The sequence below is a fragment of the Dermochelys coriacea genome, chromosome 9 (genome assembly GCF_009764565.3).
Source record: "Dermochelys coriacea isolate rDerCor1 chromosome 9, rDerCor1.pri.v4, whole genome shotgun sequence".
Lineage (NCBI taxonomy): Eukaryota > Metazoa > Chordata > Testudines > Dermochelyidae > Dermochelys > Dermochelys coriacea.
Window position 1 is genome coordinate 80290148 of NC_050076.1, and position 24705 is coordinate 80314852.

Below are 24705 nucleotides of genomic sequence, written 5' to 3' on the forward strand. Positions count from 1 at the left end.
GGGAAGCTCTAGTGAATGCCCAAAGAAGGGTGTTGAACTGATCCCAGAGGAAACCAGACCGTTCTCTCCTCAGCTAGCAGCAGAATGGTTGGTCTTGTTCCCAGGCTTTGAGAGTCTGAATGGGAAATGGGAAGCTATTGGGGAGGCTGTCCTTGGAACCTTTTCCCCTTCCTCCTCTCATAAAGCAAATTTTACAGCAATCAAACCACAGAACTCTCAATAATACCCAGTTCTTCTTTAGCACCAGTCACCTTGGCCCCCGGAAGCATTTTTCCCCAGCGTTGACAAACCAGGCCTTACATCTTTGTCTGAAATTGGTCTGGGTTGTACTCTCCATTTTACAGGTAGAGAAACTGAGGCATAGAGGGGTTATCTGACTTCTGCACGACTGCGACAGAGCTGGAACTCGCACCCAGCAGTCCCATTGTAGTCACCAACTCGTCCCAGTAAGATCAGGATTTCAGCTAATAATATTGCAGTCCCAATTGTTGAAGTCGATGAGCATAGCCAGGAAAGCAGTGTCATTGTGTGCTTTCTGGCGTTGAAAAGAACACAGGCCATGCTGGGTGCAGGAGAGCAACCTTGCTGTGATGATCATGAAGGACCTTGACTATAAGGCTGTGCTGTAGGCAGTGGGGACCAACTTATTCCAGTGATGGCTGCACTAAAAACCTCTGAATAGTGTGTATTAAAGAGGAATTGCTTGATTTTGGTCTAGAATTTTGCATTAGCAAAACAGGAGCAGCAGCAGGAAAAATAACTGAACCAAGATCAAATCAGCAGATGGTTAGCTGCTTTGTCAGATGGCGCAGAGGGAAGGACTTGGCAGGTACTGTCCAACCCCCAGCTGAAATCCCTGCACAGCTGAGATGCAGCTTGCCCCATTTCCTAGTTGCTGTCAAGCGAGCAGAACACGAATGATCCCATCTCTTCCAGCGGCATAAGGGACCAGATGTCATGGGGCCTTTGGAGATGGAAAGTTGATTATTTATGTTGACTTGGATCCCTGACAAGTAGGATTTAGGCTGTGCATGACATCACTGTGTTAACAGCCCAGCTCAGCATGAGACAAAGGAAGAGCTGGACTCTGCTTTAATTACTACACCCCTCCTCTGACACAGAGTTTTCAGAAAATGAGCAAGGGTGAAGCAGCCTGAAGTGGAACAGAGGGCATCTGATGAACTGTGGCCCTCCATTCCAATCTTCCCTGGAATGGAAATGTATAGATATCCTTTCCCACCCCCACCCCCCCACCATACAACCAGTGTTTTTGCCTTCTGTTTTCTGATGACGCACAGACGGAAAGTAGCGATAAAGAGTGTGTGCAAATCTCTGTCCAATTTTTGTCTCTCGTTTGGAGAGGGAAATGTGTCTGGAGAAGCCTTACTCTTTGCTGAAGCTTAGTGGGACAGCATGAGCTGCATATTTTTTCACTCCCTGCTGCTGTTGTAAAAGATTTTTTTTCAAAACTGTTTGTGGTCACCTGGATCAAGGTCAAGATTTAAAGTCACTTTCTGTATCACGAAGGTACAAGGCTGCTTGAAGTAAGGGGAAAAAATGAATTTCATAGCATGTAGCCAGGGAATCACAAACACTGCCACCATGTTCCTTTTCTTCCTTTTAGAACACACAAACCCAGTTTTAAGAGTGTTCTTGACTGATCTATTAGTAGTCGAGCTCTGATCTCAATCTAACCCATCTCAAGTGGAGGGAAAGATTTTGCCCATCAATCTTGAGGTCCTGTGAGAATAAGGATTTGGTCTTTGTACTGTACTTTCTAAATGCACTGTCAATGCTTATATACTAAGATGATAGGCACCTGGCAAACACCTTAGATTTTTTTTTGTTAAGGTGTCCCAAACACCAACCAAAAGTAGTAATTTCATCAAAGCCAACATTCCATCTAAGCTAAAGAATGCATCTAGAACCACTGCTGTTTATGCAAAGAAAAATATATAGGAAAAAGGAACCCTAAAAATAACAGTTACAATGCATCCGATGAAGTGAGCTGTAGCTCACAAAAGCTTATGCTCTAATAAATTTGTTAGTCTCTAAGGTGCCACAAGTACTCCTTTTCTTTTTGCAAACAGTAGCCTGTATTTTTGCAGGTAGGTAGGGGTGTGTGTTGTTTTAATGCATTGTAGGCCACTTTAATATGAAAGTCCCTCATTTGTGGCCGCACTTTCTTATGGGGATAACAGCCCAGATTTTAAAAAGTGGCCTCCAATGTTGGGTTTCTCAGTTTTTGAAAGCCCAGCATAGGAAGATAAGGTGTCAGCAGGAGATTTTGCTACAGGGCCAAGGTGTCTAAAGTTGAGCACCCACAGATGGAGGGACCCCAAATCAGAGGGTGCTTTTGAAATTGTGGCCTAAGCATCTGAGGGCTTGTCTACATGTGGACACTCTCAGGAAAATTGATCCAAGTTAACTAAAGGTGTGGCTTTAAAGTGGATTGATTAAACTGCATTAAAGCCCTGTATGGATACTCTATTCAGAATGAAAGTGGCCTTTGTTCGGTCACTTCACATGGCTACACTTGCAGATGTAGAGCACTTTGAATTAAAGCAGCCTTCATGGAGCATAGTAGGGAAAGCGCTGCAGTCTGTCCACACTGACATCCGGTGATGAGCTGCCAAAATTTTAACAACAGGTTTCCTCCTAACCCCACGAGGGGGTCATGGCACATCCCCGCCCCCCGGGACTCCTGCCCCATCCAATCCCCCTGCGTTCCTTGACGCCCCCCCCCAGGACCCCTGCCCCATCCACCCCCCTCCCCTGTCCCCTGACTGCCCCCAGAACCGGGCAGGAGGATCTCATGGGCCACTGTAATGGGTGCCCAACCCACCCTTAAGAGCCAGAGGTACCTGCCAGGGGGCAAGGTGGGGAGTCCCGGCGGTGCTTACCTGGGGTAGCTCCCAGGAAGCATCCAGCAGGTCCCTCTGGCTCCTAGGGGCAGGGGAGCATAGCTGGGGGGGAGCAGGGGGAGCAGTCGCTCCCCCACTGATCACATCAAAAGTGGCACCTTTGGCGCCGACTCCCTGTGTGCTCCGGGGTTGGAGCGCCCACGGGGAAAATTTGGTGGGTGCAGAGCACCCACCGGCAACTCCCCACCCCGCGCCCGGTCCCAGTTCACCTTCGCTCCACCTCCTCCCCTGAACACACCGCCCCGCTCTGGTTCTCCGCGTCCTGTCCCCGGCTTCCCGCGGATCAGCTGTTCGGCGGGAAGCCGGGGAGGGCTGAGGAGCAGGCCGCAGCTTCCCGCTCAGGCTGAGGGTGGCGGAGGTGGGCTGGGGCGGGGAGCGGTTCGCCTGCGCATCCCCATCCCCCCGGGTTACCTGCTGCGGCGCGGGCGGCCTGCCTCGCGCTCCCTCCCCTCCCCCAGCTCACCTCCACTTCCCCGGGTCTGAGTGAGAAGCTGCCGCCTGCTTCTCAGCCCTCCCCGGCTTCCCGCGCGAACAGCTGATTTGCGGAGTGGGGCGGCGTGTTCAGGGGAGGCAGCGGAGGCAGAGCGGAGGTGAGCTGGGGCTGGGGGTGGGGCGGGGAGCTGCTGGTGGGTGCTCTGCACCCACCAAATTTTCCCCTTGGGTGCTCCAGGGCTGGAGCACCCATGGAGTCGGCGTCTAAGGCGCCACTTTTGGCCGGCTAAATTTGGAAGCCCTTTTAGAACCGGTTGTCCCTCGCGAAACAACCAGTTCTAAAGGGGCTTCTAAATTTAACAACCGGTTCTAGCGAACCGGTTCAAACCGGCTCCAGCTCATCACTGCTGACAGCTACAAGTGAACTGGCATGGCCACATAAGCAGCTCTTGCAACGGCCACAGAGAGCAGTGCATTGTGGTAGCTATACCAGCATGCAAGTGGCTGCAACGTGCTTTTCAAATGGGGATGACTGGGGTGGAGTGTGACAGGGAGTGTGTTGTGTCTATGTGCAGGGAGAGAGAGTGGGTTTTTGGCGGGGCTGAGAGCATGTCAGCATGCTGTCTTGTAAGTTCAGACAGCAGCAGACCCCCCCCACCTCTCTCTCTCACACACAGCATTCCACACTAATGGTTGCTTTATCTCGGAGCAGATAAGCAGCCGGCTTATCAGAAACAGAGCTTTCAAAGGGCATTTCCGCATTCCTACAGCGATTCCAAAACAATGAGAAGAATGGCAACTTGACTTAAGGGGATTGTGGGACGTTTCCGGAGGCTGATCAGAGCGCAGTAATACAACACCTCGTTCACACTAATGCCCAGGCGTTTCAGCCAAGGCGCAACAAGTGTTAATCTTCTCACCAAGTTGGAGTACCAGGAGCGTTGTAGCCATGGAGTCAGAGCACTCTGCATGCCTTGCCAGTGTGAACAAGTAGTAAGCTAGGGCGCCTGGGGCTTCTTTAATGCTCTCTAACTCGCAAGTGTAGCCAAGCCCTTTAATTCTGAATGAGAGTGTCTGTCAGCATATGGGTTTAATGCAGTTTAACTACTCAATTTTAAATTCACACCTTTAGTTAATTTGGATTACTTTTCTTGAGTGTCCCTGCATAGACAAGCCCTAAGGGTATGCCTATGTGCAATGTAAACCCAGAGTTAGTGCTACTCGAGTCAGCTGAGCCATGTTAGGGAACCTGGGCTTGAGCATCTACATTGTATTTTAACTCTACATTTGGACTTTTCCAACCAATGCTTGAACCTTGAGCTCTGATATCCACACTGCAGTGTGCAGATCCGAGTCAAAGTAACCATATCCCAGAGTCCCTAGCACCACCCCGCAAAGTGTGGCCACTCTAGCCCTAGGACTGTGGTGGACTGTGGGAAAATTTTACTGCCTGCTCTGCACATTACAGGAAGTTGGAAGCAGCTCACTTTGCAAAAGACTTGATCAGTTTGCACTGCATTGCAAACCCCAGAGGTTCTATGATAGTGTGCTTGCAGATCGGTGATCAGAAGAAAATGGTTTAATGCTGACCTGATCTGCTGCCATTCACCAAGGGCGGTGGGGGGGGCTTCCGTTTTCAATAGAGAGGATTACAGATTGTTGGGCTAGAGAGAACCAAGGAAGTTGTCCCATAGAATTGTGGGATAATTCCATCTGACTCCTGGGACCCGAGTCAAGCAGGGCTGCATCCACCCTGCAAAGCAATAGGGCTCATACCTTGGGTCCCAGCTTAACTCTATCTCAGACCTTCCAGCCCTGCAGGGTCCTGGGGCCCTGATTCCAAGCCCTGCATTAGTGAAATTGCAGTCGCTCCTCCCCCCTCCCCCCCCCCCCCCCGTTCCTCTGCCTACATGATCAGTTGATTTTAAAGCAATGGTGTTGCTGACAAAGACACAAAGCAGCCACACAGGATACTGAGAAACGATTCTCTTGGGCAGAAACATCTCTGGAAAGCCTAAAAATATTTCTGGACCAGGCCACAAACTGCCATCAGGAAGCATCCTAAAGACTAGCAGTTTCTTCATTACTGGGACAGAAACTGATCCAAGGGCTACCTGGAAGTGCTCTGCAGAGCACAGACAACCAACCCCTGGCTTATCAAGCCCAGCTGTTTCGCTACCTTGCTTGTCTATAGAACTGTTCGTTTATGTGTTTGTGATGCCCTGAGAAAGCAGCTATCATTTTGAAAGGTGATTTTCTATTTTATTTTCCAAGTGGGCAAACTTGTGGAAATACTGCCACAAATGGTAATATACATGTCCTCACAATAATGCATCCACCCGCCCAAAAGCATTTGTTCTGTTGATTTTCTTCTTCTCATCAAATACAAAACATGCAAATACTATCTTAAGTATAAGGCAACAATTTTCACATATAGGAGCCTAAACTTAGGGCTTGTCCACACAAACAGTTAGTTTATGGCAAACTGGAGTATGAATCTATCCTGCACTAGCCTGTCCTGGACTAACAGTCCGTGTGCACCTGCTGGTCTTCATTAACAATTAGCAAGGCTCAAAGTGCATTAATGAACTGTTAATACACGTCAGCAGGATGCACATCTGCGGGGCTAGTGTGGGGTAGATTAACACTCTAGCTTGCCGCAAACTAAATGTTTGCCTTAGTCAAGCTTAAGGGCTGTCTACATGATGTCTACACTAGATACCTTACAGCGGCACAGCTGTACCAATGCAGCTGCGCCGCTGTAAGATCTCTCACATAGCTGCTCCATGCTGTTGGGAGAGAGCTCTCCTGTCAACATAATTAAACCACCCCCAATGAATGGCGGTAGCAGCTCTCCTGCCGTTATAGCACTTTGCACACTACCACTTATACCAGCAAAACTTATGTCGCTTGGGGGGGTGTTTTTCACCCCAGGCAGCATACGTTTTGCCGACATGAGTGGTAGTGTAAATATGGTCTAAATTACCTGATTTTGAAAAGCGCTGAGTATCTATTCACTCCAGTGGGAGCTGTTGGGTGCTTAGTGCTTTGGAAAATAACGCAGCTATATAAATAGCCTAACTTACATTTTTAAATGTCTTGGTTTAAAACGTCAGGATGGGTAGTGCGTCAGTGTTCGATAGCATGTCTTGAGCAAACTTGAGGCCTATTTTGAGGTACGCCCTGGATGACAAATTTGGCACCTAGTATGGGCAAATCCTCAGCTGATGTAAATCAGAATAACTCCACTGATTTGAATAGAGCTACACTGATCTACACTAGCTGAAGATCTGACCTGTAATGTTCAACTTACATTTTATTTATATACAGGGGATGGAAAGAAAAGGTCCAACGTGCCATCCACAAATGGCTAACCTCTCTTGGTCCCCATAAACAATATTCATAGTGTCAAATTCTCTGGGTGTACCCAAAATAGTGAACAGTATATTTGAGATTGTACGTTTCCGCAGATGAAAATTATTTCTACACTCATCACCAGGATATTTGGACACATATGATCAATTGCTTGTGGAATTTGTTGCATCTGCCAATACTGCCGGTGTACTTTCAGAGACCCTTTGAAAGTGTATTCCCTAATATCAGCACATAAAATACACATTTATCTTTTTTATTTTTCAAGAGAGCTTGAACTCCATGGAGTGCACAGAGATCAGTTCTGTTTTTTTTTAACCCCTCCACTATAAATCTCCTCTTCCAACATTTATTTCCTAAAACTTTACTCACCACCCCATGTATCAATTACATAAATATTCAACCTTCAGTTCTTCTTTTTCCAGGTTATTCTTATGCCGTGCAGAAATTCTCTCAGACTCTACAGTCCTTTCAGTTTGACTTTATTGGGGACACACTAACTGATGACGAGATTAATATTGGTAAGTGCTTTTCCTTTCAATGTACATTTGCAGCTATTTAGAAAAGTTTATCTCCTTTTTACTGCGAGGCTGCATAGTAGAGTCCAGCACTGATAACTCTGTTCTGGTCCTTACACAGAACCAGGAGCCAAGTTTCTAAGATGCCATTTGGTTCATAGTGCGTGGGTCTCTCATAGTTGCAGTCACAAATGTAGTTTAGAGCACATCTAATAAGTCTTCAAGCATTAATGTTTAGAATCTGACTCACAGTGCTGTAGGTTAATTTTGACCTGATAGCTTTTACAGCTCTAATCCTCCTCCTTATTGCCAAAGATTGGAAATGAATTGCAGTAATCCAGAGTGAGGCTCTCCATTGCAGTAAGTACCCTGTAGGTGACTTCTTTGGAGTGTTATTGCATGTTGTCTTACCCCCGCTCTTTACCTGGGCCAGATAGTGTGATTCAGAGCACTTGGCTGTGTGTTCTGAACCAGCTAACAGTACTTCTTGATCTAAACTTGCTGTGGTTTGAAATGCTATGTGCAATCCCCATGGTGACCTAGAATCAGCACCAGCCTGTGACCCCTTGGGAAGAAAATTAACATGCTCCATTACGTTGAAAAAGACACCCAATGTGCCTCGGAAGCTGCAGCTTCGTTGTGGACAGCCAGCAGCATGCAGAGCTTCCCTGGGCTCAACGTCTCCATTTCTGATTTGGCTTCCATGTATTTTACTACTTTCCTGCCAACCCAGTGAATTCTTTATTGGTTAAACATTTGCCCACTGTATCCAGGGAGCTAAAAGTAATGGACTAAACTTCCTAAAAAAGGCATTTTTAGAATTCATCTGCCCTAGGATTAACCATCACTGTTGAACTAGCAGTTTTGAAGTCTGGGAACTGTTGTTGTGGTGACATCAATACGCGAGGGCTCCGTAAAATGTGCAGGAATTCCTTAGCCGTGCTGGAAAGCTCAGCAAACTACAGGAAATAGGTTTCAGAGTAGCAGCCGTGTTAGTCTGTATTCGCAAAAAGAAAAGGACTTGTGGCATCTTAGAGACTAACAAATTTATTTGAGCTACAGCTCCCTTCATCGGATGCATTCAGTGGAAAATAGGATAGCAGTGCCTAATGTGCATGAGTTATACAGGAGAACTGTTTCTGATCCCAGGGAAATGTCATAGAGCCTGATCCTGCAAAATACCGAGAGCCTCCACTCCCAGTGGTGTCAAGGGTAGGGGAGGGTGTTCAGCACTTGCAGGATTGGGTGCATAGAGAGGAAAATAGATAGCCTACTAATGCAGATTCACATTATTGTTTAACTGTGCCCGGAAGTGTGACAGTGTCAATGTTGAGAGAGACTCTATGAGCCTGCAGCAGAGGGGGAAGGAAGGAAGGAAAGCAAAGGCTGGCTTTTTGTAAGCATTTTGGAGCAAATTGTGGTTTGCCCTTCAGAATCTGATTTCCTTCTGCATAAAGCTCATAGGTGAAATCTGCTGAAAAAGAGTCAGAGACCAATTATAATGGAAAAAGAGGTATTGAATTTCCAAACTCATGTGATGCTGGATAATGGAGAGGAAAACAGTGCATTACTGGGAACGGAAGGATCTGAGGCAAAGAGCAATCCAAGAAGCAAGTGTCTCTTTCCTGTTAATCCAAAAGAAATTTCCAGCTCATCAGCTCAGTCTGAATGTGTAGCCTGTCTGCCCACCACTCTGAAGTGGTTATGGGGGAAAGAAAACAGAGCCTCTTCATCAGTTAGCTTGCGGATGTTTGCACTGCTGCTGCATCTGCTCAGTGGAGCACCTGTCCATGGATAAAGAGAGCTTCAGTCTCCAGAGTTGTCAGGCTGGCACCTCTCCCCAGCACTAGGTGCCCTGTGACAGTAAAGCATTTGTTCTGGATGGTTTGGGAGGGTGAGGAGGACTATCAAGCATTACAGATTCTGTATAAGGTGTTTGCAAACAGGTCGAAGAAGGAAGATAACAGGGTCAGATCTTGAGCCACGCAAATTTAAACAGGTTTCAGAGTAGCAGCCGTGTTAGTCTGTATTCGCAAAAAGAAAAGGAGTACTTGTGGCACCTTAGAGACTAACAAATTTATTAGAGCATAAGCTTTCGTGAGCTACAGCTCACTTCATCGGCATCCGATGAAGTGAGCTGTAGCTCACGAAAGCTTATGCTCTAATAAATTTGTTAGTCTCTAAGGTGCCACAAGTACTCCTTTTCTTTTTGCAAATTTAAATGACACCAAATAGTTCTTCAGTTTTGTGAACCAAGGAAGTTCCCTTTTAAGGCGATCCTCTCTGATCACTCAGAATGAAGAAATGTGGTTTGTATTTCTTTTTCCACACCAGTTCCTGCAGTCTCTCCCTGACGGTGAGACAAAAAAAGCCTTCTTGAAAGTCTCCCTTTTGTCTGAAAATGGGAACATGCCATTGACATCCCAGTAGTGACTTTAATTATTCTACTTTTAAAATTCGTACGACATGGTGGTTTGTAATCAGTGTCAAGATTCTCCCCGGGCATAGGGTCTGATAGCTCAGATGTGTGCTGCGCAGAACGAGGGGTGGAGCATACAAATCCATAGAACATTTTTTAATCAAACTCTAGGAGAGTGTGTTTGATCTGTAAATGTGAGCAGTGTTGTATTTGTTATGGAGGCAGACGGCAAGGCCTGCGCTCTTTACAAACTCAAGCAGATTTGGGCAAAGCTAAAATGCGTTGTTATAAAATAATGAAGTTGAATGTTTCAAATGTGACTCAGGAGAAAGACACCTCACTGGTGTTGTCTCTTGTAGATGGAGCTTTCCCGTGAGGTGACTTAATTGCTTTTGACATGTCTTTATTACATAGCTTTGTATGACTTACATTACTGTGTCACTGAACAGCTTCAGCAATATAGAATTTCACATACATATGTAGTCGAGGCAATAGGCATAGTTCACTGGAAACCCCCCAGTGGTGTAAGCAACTCTGTTGCTGAAAACACCACCATAGGTGTGGAATTTTCTCAAGACACAACCCTTAATTGTCAACCTCCCATCTTAAGAGAGTGCCCCAAATGTATTGAGCACAAATTGACTCCACCCTTATTGGAAGACCCATGTCTGTTTAAACAGCAGATTGTGATTGGTCCTTTGGTCATATGTGCTGTGTCTAAACGAGCATGGGAAACTTTCAAGAGTTACTTAAAGGTTAACTGCAAAGAAAACCAAATTAGGCTTGTACTTTTTGTTTCCCCACTTTTTATTTTATTATTTGTATTCCAGCAGCATATAGAGATCCCAGTCAGGAATTGAGGGTCCCATTGTACCAGGCACTGGGGAGCGGAGGTACTGGAAGGGTTGTTTTTTCTTGGTCCTGTTTCTTTTTATTCCTCATTAGACACTTAGATCTTGTCTACTCTGGGAAACTCTAAGGTGATTGGGGAACGTAATGAAATTACAGCTTTACAAGACACTGAATATGATTAATTTTTAGTGAGGCTGTTTTGAGACTGGAGCACAGCCAACCACGTTTGTTCAAAAATCAGGAGTCAGGCCCCCCAGAATCATGAGTTGATTAAAAATCATGAAATTTTTGAAGTAACACATGTTGGGGGTTTTATTTGCCTTTTGTTTTGTTTTGAGCTTTTTAGGGTTCATGTTTTCCACTTTTTCTCCCAAATCTAAGACCTGAAAATTTACTTTTTTTAAATGAAAGCTGAGATTCTCATGCATTCATGTGCCTCTAAGAACTGGGGCTTCAAAATATCACATATTATGAGACTGAAGATAAAATCAGGAGAACTGGCATCACTTAGAGGGAGTTAACAAATACCCTATTAACTGCACTACCTGATGAACATTTGGGAGAAAGGATGTCTTTGCTGAAGATTCAGAAATCCTTTTATCTAGGGAATGAGAGCTCACACACAGACATCACTGGAATCCTCAAGAAGTTCTCCAGCAAAACTGGGGAGGACCTGACTTGAAATTCTTAAATAACTTAAGAGGGAGGGAAAATGGCAAACAAATCAATAAAAAGAACAACAACAAAACTTTTCAATCCTTCTTTACATGCTATATATCAGCAAAAAGGGTACAAATCTCATTTTAAAAATCATTTGCAGGTTGCTTTTAAACAGTTTAAGTGGGCTTAGTCTTCCATTGACACATGAGTAAATTGTATGGGTAACTCCAGTTACTGCCTCAGGAGATGTATGCATAAATCCTCCCTGTGCAGCAAGGGAAGAACAACTCCTTGAGTTTTTTAGACCCTCATGTTGTGCCCATCACTTTAGGGATTTATGGCATTTTTCTGGAGTGATGACAGCTCCGGCCCTGGCCCTCACGCTCATTTTCCCTGAACCTAACCTCTTGGAACCTGTGGATGCTTCAGATTTCATATAGCCATCGGTGACCACACTGGCCGTGAGCATGCCTCAGCTCCTGGGCCAGTAGTAGAATATGATGACCAGCACAGCTAGCTTGAAGCTAGGTGTTTGGGAATTTAAAGTTCTCTCTTTTGTGGGGGAAACTCGGAATCACTGACTAATAACGAGAAGATGCTATTTTGATGATGACAGTGGAATTATCATATCGCAAGTTGGTGGTTTTTCTTTTTCTGCCCATCTCAGCAATTGTACAGTAAATGCCACTACAATACCTAACAACCATTCATTTGTTGTGCAGTAGTTGCTACAGCGATGTTTTTTTAACAAAAGACGGGACAGAGTTCCTGAGCTACCACTAAGATATCTATGTTCCTCTGAATGGTGCATAGAGCACTTAGCCTGCAGCTAGGACAAGGACTGGATACTGCAGCCATTACCTGCAAAACAAGATGCTGGTGTACAATTTGCCCTGTACACATGGATGCTTCCATTCTTCATTACTTGGCACATTGCTGAGGATGTTCTAAGTCCCTGTTAACACAGATCAGTTTTTAGAGCTGTTGTTCTTGATGCTCTCCCTTCTAGGAACTCTGACTTTTTGTTTTGTGACAAGCCAAAGTTTTTTTCAAAATTTCTTTAGTGAGTTAATTTTCCAGTCTCCTCTGCTAGGACTAATTGGCTACATATAGTCTCTTCTGGAATTAAAGGGCTTGGACTGTAAACAAACCAGGAGTGAGTGTAAATAGAGGGCGGTAGGAATTCCTGCAGAGTTTATGGAGAAGTCCGCTCCACGGGGCTCTGTGAAGTACTCCACACCTAGCATGGTGTGCTTGACCATTTCCTGCGGGCACTAAGGCAGTGTCTGCATGTAAGGTTTTTCTCAAATCCTTCCACTGTGTTGCTCTAGTACCCTAGACAAAGGAATCCAGCTGCAGGGCAGATAAGACCAAACCACCAGGATTTCAAGGCATTGGTACACAGTTCCGATTCCTTTACTTTAATCACCGTCATAATCTTCCCCAGTAGCATGGCTTGCTCCTTAGCTTTGCTGCCAAAGTGCTTCATGTGCTCCCCTGCAATGCTTTCCCTCTCCAGAAGTGCCAGATTTTTGACACAGACTTGGGGAGAAGGCATGGAACAGACGTTCCAAAGTCATTTCTACAAGCAATTGCAGTAGTTGAAAAAGGAAGCTTGGCACCTCTGGAGCTAATCTCCAATCTCTCCACCTGGCTGTATCCCCCTCCTCAAAATGTCACGGGTCCTGACTGTGCAGTGTTCATACTGCTGGCAGGGAGAGGGGTGTGTTTTATGCTGCGTAGGTTTAGGAACTGGTGGAGTGAAGTATGGCTGCCTTCTAACTGCCACTTCCCTCAATAGTAGAAATGGACATTTGAACTTTTCTCTCACTTTTCCCACCCCTTTCCCTCCCTTGCATTATTTGTCTTGCTGACCTTGCTTGGTAACTTATTCCATATGTTCAGCTGCAACTGGGCATGAAATATTTCTACTTAATTTCCCTGTTCACTCTTTAGTTTCCTCGTTATTCTATAATGAACCAAATCTAACCTGCAGGAGCAATTTTTTCAGTTCCTCTGAGACAGAGCTAATATGCTCCAATTACTTCTGTTACGTCACCTTTGTGACCTCTCACACAGAGAGAATAAACGCTGTCTCTTTGCCCCAGAATGCAGATGTTAAAATGATCAGATCTGTGCAATATGAGGATGTAGCCTCATCAGTGTTAGCCACAAGAAATGGTGGGAGATTTCACCTCCTCTTCCTCAAGGCCCAAGATTGTGGAGAGGGAGGGGAAGAGAGCTTTCTTGGACTGAATTTTCTTTCCTTTTGATCAAATAAACAAAGCTACATGAAGGACAAACCTCCATGTTGTTCCTGCCATAGTGGACCAGAGTCTGACAACAGGGAGAAGTGTCCTGTTCCGTCGTCCGTGGCTGATGGAGGCAGTGCTTTCTGCCTCAGGCAGCATGTCAGCCAAAGGAAATCACTTGTTCCACTCTTCCAGCCAACCCATGGAGCAGCATTAATATCAGTTGTGATCACACTCTCATACAATTGGGTAATGCTGAGAGAATGGGTGGACAGCCTTCAAAGTGACAAAGATGCAGTAAGATTTTTGAGCTTGTTCAAAGGCCTTCATTAAAGTTGAAGAGTAAAGCTTTCAACCTGCTACTTAAGCCTAAGAGGCAGATTTTGGGCATGGCTTTGGTGTGGACAGTTGTGAGAGAAAAGGAAAGTCTGTGTTATATAGGATCTGGAAACAGCCTGCCTAGATGGAGTGTCAGCCAATAAACCCCAGCTGTTTCTCTGGCCCTGCTTGGCGTGTTGTACTTAATGTGGCAATCAAGAGGCTAAATTCAACACTAATCTGACCAGGATCTGCACTAATTAATTGTTTCATTTTTCTCTCTCTTTATAGCTGAATCTTTTAAGGAATTTGCAGAATTGCTCCAGGAGGTAGAACTGGAGAGATCAATGATGGTAAGGTGACCTCCGCCGAACACCTGCTGTGGGCTAGAACTCACAAAGCTGCTCATAGCAAACGCGTGGCTTCTTTGTTATTTTCTGTTTAACTGCAAAACTTGATTTTGTTAACAAATCCCTCCTCGAGCCCAGGAGTATGACAGTGATTATGCGTATTTGTACCCTAGGCATAAGTGTATTACACAAAAGGATTGAAATTACTGTAGCAAATCAGTGGTCAGGTAGGACCACATTATTGTCATAATGCCGCACATTGGGGCCACGCAGAAATTCACTATAATAGTGAGGAATAGAATTTGTATCGTCCTGTTCCAAAAAAGCACTGGCTTTCACCCTTGAGCTCAAGGGGGATCTCTCTTAGCTGTTTGAAGTATAAGGCCTATGACACAGCTGCTCTATTATTCCATTCAGTAAAGAGTAATGGTGTGTACATCTTATATAGCCAAACACATACTGGTTCATTACATTATATAGGGTATAGATATGACAAAGCTGTCATCAAACAATTCCAGACATGAAGGACCTATGACCTGCTCTTGCTTTTACATGACTGTGTATCAGACCTAGACTGAGAGTCTACCTATCTCAAATGCCTCTCACTGGCGTTTGATACTAAAACAGGGCTGGAAAGCTTTTTATTTTTAATTTTTGCACATACTAAAGGCTCCAGAGGGCTGATGGAATAATAAGCTTATCTCATGGATGCTTCTCTTTTGCAATCTATTGGCAGAAATCTACCACTCTTGGGGCCTGACTCTGTACTGTACACCACTTTTCTGTACTGCACTTTTCTGTACTGTACACCACTCTGCACGCCACTTTTCTGGCAGTGTAACTCCACCAGAGATAGGAACAGCACCCCAATACTGCATAGTGCAGAATAAGGCTAAATGTGTCTCCAATTTATCCAGCCTGTCCTGCAGTATAGTATCAGTTGAGATCCCCCTGTTTTAGGTTCTGTGATCATGTGACTCGGTCTTCAGATTTCACAGCCCAGTCTCAGCTAGCTCAGTTGTGCTTTGGCAGTTAATGAGTCTAGTTACAATGTGTAACTGCCAAACTATCCAAGAAAAATAGCAAGTGACCATATATACCAAGATTCCTAATGTCTCGAGGCTATGGGCTGGGAGTGCTGAAAGGATGGTACCTGACATCTTCTGATCTGTAAAAGAGAGGTGATGGTCTCTGAGTGGGATGCCATAGTCTCCACCATTTCTACTGTGCTGGACATTGAAAGACAAAGGAAACTGGAGGCCCTGTAGGGCTTACAAGGATTGTGGAATAACCCCCTCAAGGACTATCTTTTGACCAGCCGTACTTGAGTATTGACCTTCCCCTCTGAATGCTCCAAAGCCAACCAAGGGGTGAGGGAGAAGGATAAACTTTTCCATTTCTACAATATAAAGGAGTTTTGGGGGAAGGGAGACGGTTCCCCTTCATTTTGCCAGCACCTGTCCCAGGTGCCAGGCAATCCTTCCACCAGCAAGATTTGGTCACTGAGCAGCCAAGGGCATATTGAAGGAACCCTAAAGTCCATGAAGGGTTCCCTCTTCACTCAGAAGGCAGTTAATTTCTGATGGAGTCAGCTGGGCCATGTCTGGGAACGAACTGTTTCAAGCTCCACTTAGTCAAATAGGTTGTAAAATATGAAGTAACTTACATTCCTATTTTTTCGTAAGGGAGCAGTTATCCCCCTGTGCTCCTGCCTCTCCTGGCATGCAGCTCCAGCAGTGTGATTCACTCCCTTCTGTCCCTCATTACATTGTACCCCTTTGTCTCCAGAACTCCTCGATCATTTATTGCAGGTTGGCTCCCTATTTCACACTTATTCCAGGAAAAACATGAATGTTAGAATCAGTGGAAGCCTTTCACAGCATGCCAGAAATTCACTGTTTGGCTCTGCTCCCCCGTGCCCCAATACAATGATGAAAGAACTCCTCCTATGCCATCTGGCTGAACTAAAGGGTTAGGGACAGCTATACCTCAAGGGATGCCAGGACTCTGCTTTCTGTGACTCTAGAGGCTGGCAAGGGTCTGGGTAACAGATGAGAGAGAACCAGCAACAGACTGAAAGAAGGCAACAAGAATGTCTTGCATTGCATCCCAGGTATGGCAGCCACCTTTAGCTTATGTGGGAGGATGAAGGGGTGGGATCCTGAGAACTGCCAAGACCCCATCAACTTGAAGGTTTTCGGAGGCTTAGGGATGCCATCTGAGAAGTTTTCTTGATCTTTTTCTACCCTTGGTGCATTATTTATTAGGGCCAGCCTTTTTACAATATCCCATTTATTTTTAAAAAAAATCTGTAAACTATATAGCACACTGCCCTCTCATACTGTATTCTGTGCCCTCAGTTACCAACTAACTGGTGTCCTGGCAAAGCTCTAACAGTTCTGGGTGCGTCTCCCTGCCTCCCCCACCTTTTGAAAGCAGGGGACGGAGGTACCTCTCAATGGTTAGAGTTGAGCTGGGAACAGTGACACATGGTAGAATATAATTTCCCCTCCAAAACTGCTAGAGAAGAGTCACAGGGCATGTCTGAAGAAGACATCCTTCCATGAACATAATGGATCAGGAAGTTTGATACTCATCATGCCTTTTGTCACAGGTTCCTTCGGGACAGACATTGGTAGTAGCCTTGCTGCACAGTCACCTGCTTTCATGCTTCTTTGGATTATGCCTCATCAAAAGGAATTTCCCTAATTTATTTCTTTTAAGAGACACATTTTAAATCTGCTCTTCTGCCCACATGTGCTTATTGCGATCAGAAAGGCTGGATCTGGAAACTGAGTGTTTTGGAAAGTGTTACGCCAAGGATGTGACAATAGCCTTCTGCTCTTCCCACAGCCCTTTCTACATCTTATTTTGAGCTCCCAGCTAATGTTGTGTCTGTGGGGAGCAATTCTCACATATGTGGGCCTTCCTGTGGGTGAGATCTTGGGCACAAGTTGCTGTGGGTGGCTAGGTTTGAAAAACGGTTCATTTTGGGTCTGATTCAGTTACTCCCTAGGAATGCATTCACCAACTTTCCTGTTCACTTAGAAATGTTGGCAACAAGCCATGCTCTTGGCTCAGGGATTGTGTTCACCGGTTCACATGTCCATCATATTCTGGGATCATCATTCAATGCTTCCACTGCAAAAGGGTTAGATGCTGTAATGGAAAAGCAGGGCTGGAGCAACAGCTGTGCTGAGTGGTGTTGCAGTGAGGATGACAGAGGTTTCACTTGGTACCAAACAGACTGGCCAAGAGCAGAGGCCGGGGAAAAGCTGCTGCAGAGTTGTGCTTCCTCTACCCTGTTTCTCCCTGTTAGATTGGGCAGGAATCAATATAATTGTATAATTCCAAAGATGGAGCCAACCTGTCCTGACCCTGCAGACAGTGAGCAATCTGAGTTAAAAGCAGGTTGCAGACACCAGCATGGATGATTCATGCACCATATTTAAAATACATATAATCTGCTTCCTGCTTTTGGTGTTTTCTTTTTCCCTGAGAAAAGTAAACAAACAGCATTACCTTCTGCAGGATGCTTCTAGTTTATGTTTGCAGAGCAGCGGGCATTCTTTTCAGCCCATCCTGCGTGAGTTGTGGTCAGCAGCTAGTGCCATATGCAAGAGGTCATGTCATTATTTTTTGAGCCCCATACTTTTTCAAAGACCCTGAATTAGCAAGTGTGAAAAACTAGGACACTTTTTTTGGGGGGGGGGGATAGTTGCATATGTCAGACAAAGCCCCTAATATTGGGATGGTCCCAATAATATCAGGACGTCTGGACACCCTACTCTGAATTGAGGGGATTTTCCTTCCAGCCAAGGAGCCTGGGTGTCTAGCAGAGCAGTGATCAGAGAGGGGTTGTTTATGGGAAACAAAGAATCATTGAAATGTAGGGCTGGGAGGGACCTTGAGAAGTCATCAAGTCCAGCCCCCTGCACTGAGGTAGGACCAAGTAAACCTAGACCATCCCTGACCTGTGTTTGTCCAACCTGTTCTTAAACACCTCCAGTGATGAGGATTCCACAACCTCCTTTGGAAACCTATTCCAGAGCTTAAGTATCCTTATAATTAGAATTTTTTTCAAATATCTAACCTAAACCTACTCTTTGAGTATAGTCTTTCAACCAGTTATGGATCCTCCTTATAGTAATTTCCCTCGTTCACTTAAAAGACTGTCATTTGGGACTGTGTCAAAACCCTTACTGAAATCAAGATAACATGTCTGTTGCTTTCTCCCTATCCACTAGGCCAAGGGTCGGCAACCTTTGGCATCCGGCCCATCAGGGTAAAGCTGCTGGCGGGCCGGGCCGGTTTGTTTATCTGGAGCGTCCGCAGACTTGGAGCCCCGCAGCTCCCACTGGCTGTGGTTCGCCGTTCCCGGCCAATGGGAGCTGCGGGAAGTGGCGCGGGCCAAGGGAAGTGCTAGCCGCGGCTTCCCATAGCTCCCATGGGCCGGGAACGGCGAACTGCAGCCAGTGGGAGCTGCAGGGCTCCGTGCTTGCGGACGCTCCAGCTAAACAAACCGACCCAGCACACCAGTGGCTTTACCCTGACAGGCTGGGTGCCAAAGGTTGCTGACCCCTGCACTAGGCCAATAGCCCAGTCAACAAAGGAAATTAGGTTGGTTTGGTGTGATTTTGTTCTTGATAAATCCATGTTGGCTATTACTAATTATCCTATTATCCTCCAGGTACTTTCAAATTCATTGTTTAATAATTTGTTCCAGTATCTTTTCAGGTATCAGAGTTAGGCTGACAGGTCTGAATTTCCTCGGGTCTCCTTTGTTCCCCTTTTTAAAGATGGAGTTCTCCCATCTGTAGACATAGTGCCAACTCCTGCGTGTGAATTATAGTAGTTGGACATCAATTAAGATCTTATTCATGGCAAAGTGCTGTTTTTGTTATAGGTTATTGTGGGGGTTGTCTGGTACTTGGGCTAGAAAGATCCAGAAGATGTGCTGGGGCAAACGTTCCCCTCATATAAAGCAAATTATGTATTCCTGATTGCAACAATAGGACAATTATAACAAGGGTCCCTGCACCAAAGATCCAATAGAATAATCTCCCAATCCTCTTACTTTCAAAAGTCTGCCACTTTGATTCCTGTAATCCAATAGAAAGTGCCACACTAGAAATGATTAGAAATTTACTCTGGAGGGTAGTAAAAGATAGTTTAAGGAAGAGTGCTAACTCGCCATCCTGTGGTATTAGTAGATTTGAGGCCTGTAGAAGTCTAATAATAATAATACTGAACACTACTGTTGTCATAGTGCTTCTTCACAGCTCCATGAGATGGGGATAATATTGACCTACATTGTATAGAGGGGCAAGAAGGCACATGGGTTAAATGACTTGGTCTCAGGACATATTAGAACTGGGATTACAATTTGGGCATTTCAGTTTGCCCCCCTACCCCGTCTCTCTTTAGTGTAACACAAATATGTGCCGTGTAACAAAGCTGTTGTTTTGTTCTGTGTTCTGCAGGTCCAAAATGCGAGTGATTTGTTGATCAAACCACTGGAAAATTTTCGTAAGGAACAAATAGGCTTCACCAAGGTAGGTTTTATACATTTGTTTATGCATTAGTTGGTTTTTTTAAAGAAGTAGGATGGTACTGAAGAGATTAAAGACAGAGATTTCATGCGTACTGTTCAAGTGCAACAGGAGCATTAAAGACATTTCTCCTCCCCGGTGCAGGCATGCCGGAACGAGGAAGTCCACCTGGGCTTTAGTCTGACTTCCTGAGCTGTTGCAAGGGTACTTCCTGAACTCATGGGGTTCAGCTCTGGCATAATCCCAAAACAGACCTTCCTGAGAAAGCTGTGCCCTCTTTCACCAGAGATCATGAAAGTCCTCTTTTGCCTTACTACTTACCCTCCCCCTTGTTTGCAAGGTCTATGTTGGATCTTATTTTATTCTAAATTCAGTTCAGAATAAAATAACCCTCCCTCCTTCCCTGCCCCCCTCAAAATAGATCAGAGAGAAAAAATCTGTAGAGACCAGTAATCAGGACTTGAATATGGCCATAGGGCTCAGTTTAAGACATATTTAAATAAGGCTTCTCATGGCTCTTTCATAAGGACCAAGTTTTTAAAGCAACACATCATGAAAAGTGAGTCCTGCACATGTGGACCAGAAAAGATTATTTCTTCCTTGTCTGCCATCAGGGACTCAGGTTCCACGTTATTCAGCGGCAGTTTGAAATGAGGCTGGCTCTGAAACAGCTCCAAAATGGAGACATGCTTAGAGCTTGGATTCAGCCCAACCCATCAGGAGCCTTTGACATTTAATAAATAATACATTGGAGAAAATGATATGTAACCCCCCCCGCACCATGCTCCCCCCAAAAAACAAACACCAAAACCAACCAAACACATACAACTGTGATTTACATGTGCTAGACACTGACAATGTGCATGGCTCTATATCAGACAAAATGAAAGCATCCCTGCCTGTGAGCAAACACCTGCTGTACAAACACAGTCCACACATGCTGTGTAGAGACAAAACGTCAACATAAGCTAGGAAATTACATGTTCAGTGTGACTCTCTTTATCCTGAATGTTGTTGCGATGCCCTGAAGTGGAGAAGAGCACAACGGACGTGAGTTTCTGAAGGGGATAGATGTCCATGTGGGGTGCCATTGGGTGCCACAGTGCATGTGAGTGGAGGAAGAAGTGGAGACCTCAAATGAAAGTAATGGATGAGTCTCCTGCTCCATTCTTGCCCCAGTTTCCAGACCCTCTCCCCATGCCTGTGAAGATGAGCCTATCAAAGCCTGAAATCACACCACCTCCAAAGCACTACCAAACAGGGGAGAGTTCTCTGAGCGTTAACTCCGGTTACATCTACACTACAAGTGACTGATTCCCAGCTGGCATGCATATACTCATGCCAGTTCTGATCTCAACTAGTACTCTAACAATAGCAGTGTTGCTGTGGTAGCACAGGCAGTGGCTGCATGGGCTAGCCACCCCAAGTATATACCCAAGAGCATCAGGCGAGTTTGTACTTGGGGCAGCTCGCCCGTGCTGCCATGGCTACACTGCTGTGGTTAGCACTCTAGCTTGATGAGAGCTAGCATGAATATGCATATTTGACCTTGGAATCACACCCTAGCTCAGAGTGCTTTGAGGCTCCATCTACACTAGCTCAGGACAGACGTTTATCCTTTGTGCTACTTATAGAATTGCCCCACAACGTCTGCGCTCCTGGTATTAGACAGTGTGAAGTACAGATGAGAGTCAGCACAGTTATTAGTCTTCCATTGGAGATCACAGCACTGGGCTACCATAAAAGATGAAGGGATATAAAGGCCTGATTCCTGCCCTCGCTCCTGTAACTCCATTGACTTCAGTAGAGTTCCTCTTGACTTGTACCAGTGTGAGTGAGATCAGAAAGAGAGGTCTTTAGTCATGCTGAGCAGAGGCATGGCCGAAATTATTCGTACCCTTTGATTACTGTTTTCTGTGTTTTGTCAGTCGCCTTCTGTAAGATGTTTTCCCTTCTCTTTCAAGGACACTGATGCAGATAGGAAGGGCATTTGAATTGGGCCTTTCTGATGTCTGTGGTTGGGAAACGGCCAGATAGTCTAAGACATCTGAGTCTCTACTAACCCGCTTTTCCTGGGAGATGAATGGAGTCTCTCTGAAATGGTGTATTCCAACACAGATGCCTCTGCAGGCTTTCACTGGGATACAGCACAAGGGTTTTTCTTCAGTTACCCTCCTTTGCCAGCAGCAAGGCCTGGGATTATTGCTGTTTTCATGAATTACAGATAAATGTTAGTTTGCGTGAATGCCGGGAGAGTGGCAGTACAAGGAACACCTGCATTGCGTTTCTCTACAAGTTCGTCTCATGTCAGAGGATCCCAATGGATTCTTGAACTGACTTTGGTCTCTCAACCATGGCCTGGAAGCATCATCCATCTAAAATGAGATAGTTAGTGAAAGATCAGATGCAGATGTTGGATTATGGATTTGTTGGGGTTTCAAGTGAGAAAGCAAAAATAACTTGTTGAGGATCATTGGATGGGTTCAGGTGAGATCTAGGAGAAGAAAACCCAGAGCTCTAATCCTCTATCAACTCCATCTATGAGAGAAACAAGCATGATGGTTTTATATATTTTTAAATCTATAGCTAACCAAATTCACTGTGGCCAGGTCATGGGCTTGATCCAAATCACAGTGGAGTTAAGAATATTGCCATAGACTTCGCTGGATTTTGGAGCGATCCCCATGTCATTTACTCTGTACCCCAGGCATATTCTAACCGTATGTCAGGTGAAGCACGGTGTCTGGATATGATGACCATGGCATTTGAAAATTTAGTGAGATTGTGCCATTAATCCTGGTATTTCTGGATTGCAGTAGCCTTCAAAAAGCAAAAGGAAGGAAACTGAGGAAGTCACTAGTGTTTTGGGGAGAGAGAGAGAGGTGTCAAATACCATATAGGATTTGAAAGAAGGAAAGTGAACATTTGGGTCTGGCATCCAGCAACCAGGCCACGTGAGAAGATGCTGTTTAGAAGTCTTAGGTTACTCCTGATCTACAAGTCTTTTTTTCAGAGAAACAAATGCACAGCGTAGCAGAAACCACTTTATACCAGGGTCAAGAAACGCTTCTGATCTTCGTGGAGCAGCAGAAATCACTTCAGAACATTTCTAAAGAATGATGCTGAACTAGTGACACATAGGAAAGCTGAAAGCTTTTTCACATTAAAAGAATTTGTCTGTTCCCTTCCCCTCCTCCTGCTTTCATGTCCATCCAGCTAACCTCTTTGTCATTTCTAAATATAAGAAGTGGACAAGCTGTGTGTTGAGTTCAGGACATCTTTGTTAACAGCCTCACTGAATTCATTCAGATTATGAGAGTTTGAAATCCACTCAGAGGTGCTGGTTCTACTGGATAGACACAAATCTGGGGATTTTTTGTTTTCTTTGTCTGACTTTTTTGAAAATCTATTTTGGATAATTCTGGTTAGCCCGATGAATATTGACTACTGCGTGGGATTCTGTGCATGCTATACATCGAAGTTTAAAAAATGGTTGGTAGTGTGTATTCAAAGGGCACTTAATGGTCTGTAGACGCAATAGGAAGTGTATGTGTGTTATGAAGACATAGGACCCAATCTTGCAAAGATCTACTAGTGGGTATATTGCCTATTACTGTGAGCTGTTCCACGGAAGCCATAAGAAATGTTAGTAGGATTGGCCTACAGTTTGTCATCTTCATACACACTTTTTCAGTGTTCAAATGTGCACCAGCCCAGTAGTCATACTTGCTGGTATCAGTACTTAGCATGTAGTTCAGAAATTATTATTAACAACAACAAAAAGAGGAAGAAGAAAAGTTTTCTTGTTCTTAGATCTCAATTTGAGGCAAATCAGGAGAATTTTGGGGAACTAAGTGGGGGGGAAAAACCCTCAACTATGCTAGAATATTTTTACAGAAATGCTCACACTGCATCTTTCAACTGCATGAACATTTTTATATTTCACACAACTTTTATTTTAAGTCACTCATGATATGCCACAAAAATCACTTGAAAACACAGCCATCAAACATTTTTTTCTGCATCAGAGTTTTCTTGTTATTTCCTTTGATTCCTCCTCTCTCAGCCTTTTTGTTAATATGAAAATGAGACAGAGGATTGTTAGCTAGGGCTAGAGCAGAGTATATAATTTTCAAATCATTCATTTTGTGAATTTAGTACCTGTGCTGCTATCAGATTATCTGCCAGTGGATTGTGATTTCCTCACGCTGACTCATTGTCTGAATTTATTCAACACTTTTTTATACTTCATTGATTCTAAAAAAAATCAGTGGATGTATTTGATATACAATATCTTGAGTTGTGTTGTCAAGCTAAGTTTAATGAGATAAGTCACATAACACTGTTTTTGATCCCTGACTGGATAAACGTGCATGTACCTGCAGAGTGAGTTTGAAATTCACTCTCTGCAGACCAGCTGGACAGTAAACATGACTTGCATGTTCACCAAAAGAAACCAGCCACATTAGGGGATAAACTCAGCAAAAGCTGGTTAATTTAAAAATCCAAGTGAATATTCATGGTCATTTATTTGTGCAGTATTCCCCCAAATCTGTTTAGAGCTACGTTGTGGCCTTGCTTCTCTGAGGCTGTGGGGATGAAACCTGAAGGGACCAAGTTGAGGGACAAAACAAGGGCAGGCAGGAGGCTTCAGGAAATGCACAACGGGGAATGTGCAGAGCAGCTTCTCTTACACCTGCTAGTAAATCTTGCTCTGTGTGTCCCCACTGCCTCCAGAGCTGCCGACAGATGCTCGCAGGGAGGAGGACCTCTGCCCTCACCCCAACCTGGCTGGCCATACAGACTTTGTCCCGCAGTGCTGTCGAGTGTGCTAGCCTCCCATCCATAGCACACGGTGCTGGCATTCTGATGGGTCCCATGAAAATGCTTTAGGAGGGTGAAAGTGATCCTTGCAGACAAGCTATATGTTGTCCTTACAGTGAGTTGAAATAATCAGACGGGCAAGATGCTACACAATAATTCCTCTGCCTCCTGCTGGATGGCAGTTTCAGAGGATCCTAATTAGCACTGAAATGGTTAAGGGAAAGTTTTGCAA

General features: G+C 44.8%; 1 protein-coding gene across 6 annotated transcripts in view; it reads left to right on the forward strand.

Moving 5' to 3' along the window:
* The window catches only part of OPHN1 (oligophrenin 1), a 133221-nt gene that overhangs the window by 45089 nt on the left and 63427 nt on the right, over positions 1-24705 (forward strand). For 4 of the 6 annotated variants that reach the window (XM_038416333.2, XM_038416332.2, XM_043492032.1 and 1 more), the window contains 3 exons: positions 7154-7249; positions 14039-14100; positions 19581-19652. In XM_038416333.2, coding sequence (XP_038272261.1) covers positions 7154-7249; positions 14039-14100; positions 19581-19652 — 230 coding nt within the window. Of the gene's footprint in view, positions 1-7153; positions 7250-7525; positions 7607-14038; positions 14101-19580; positions 19653-24705 lie in introns of those variants that run through there. The other 2 variants (XM_043492034.1, XM_043492035.1) reach the window with 2 other exon arrangements.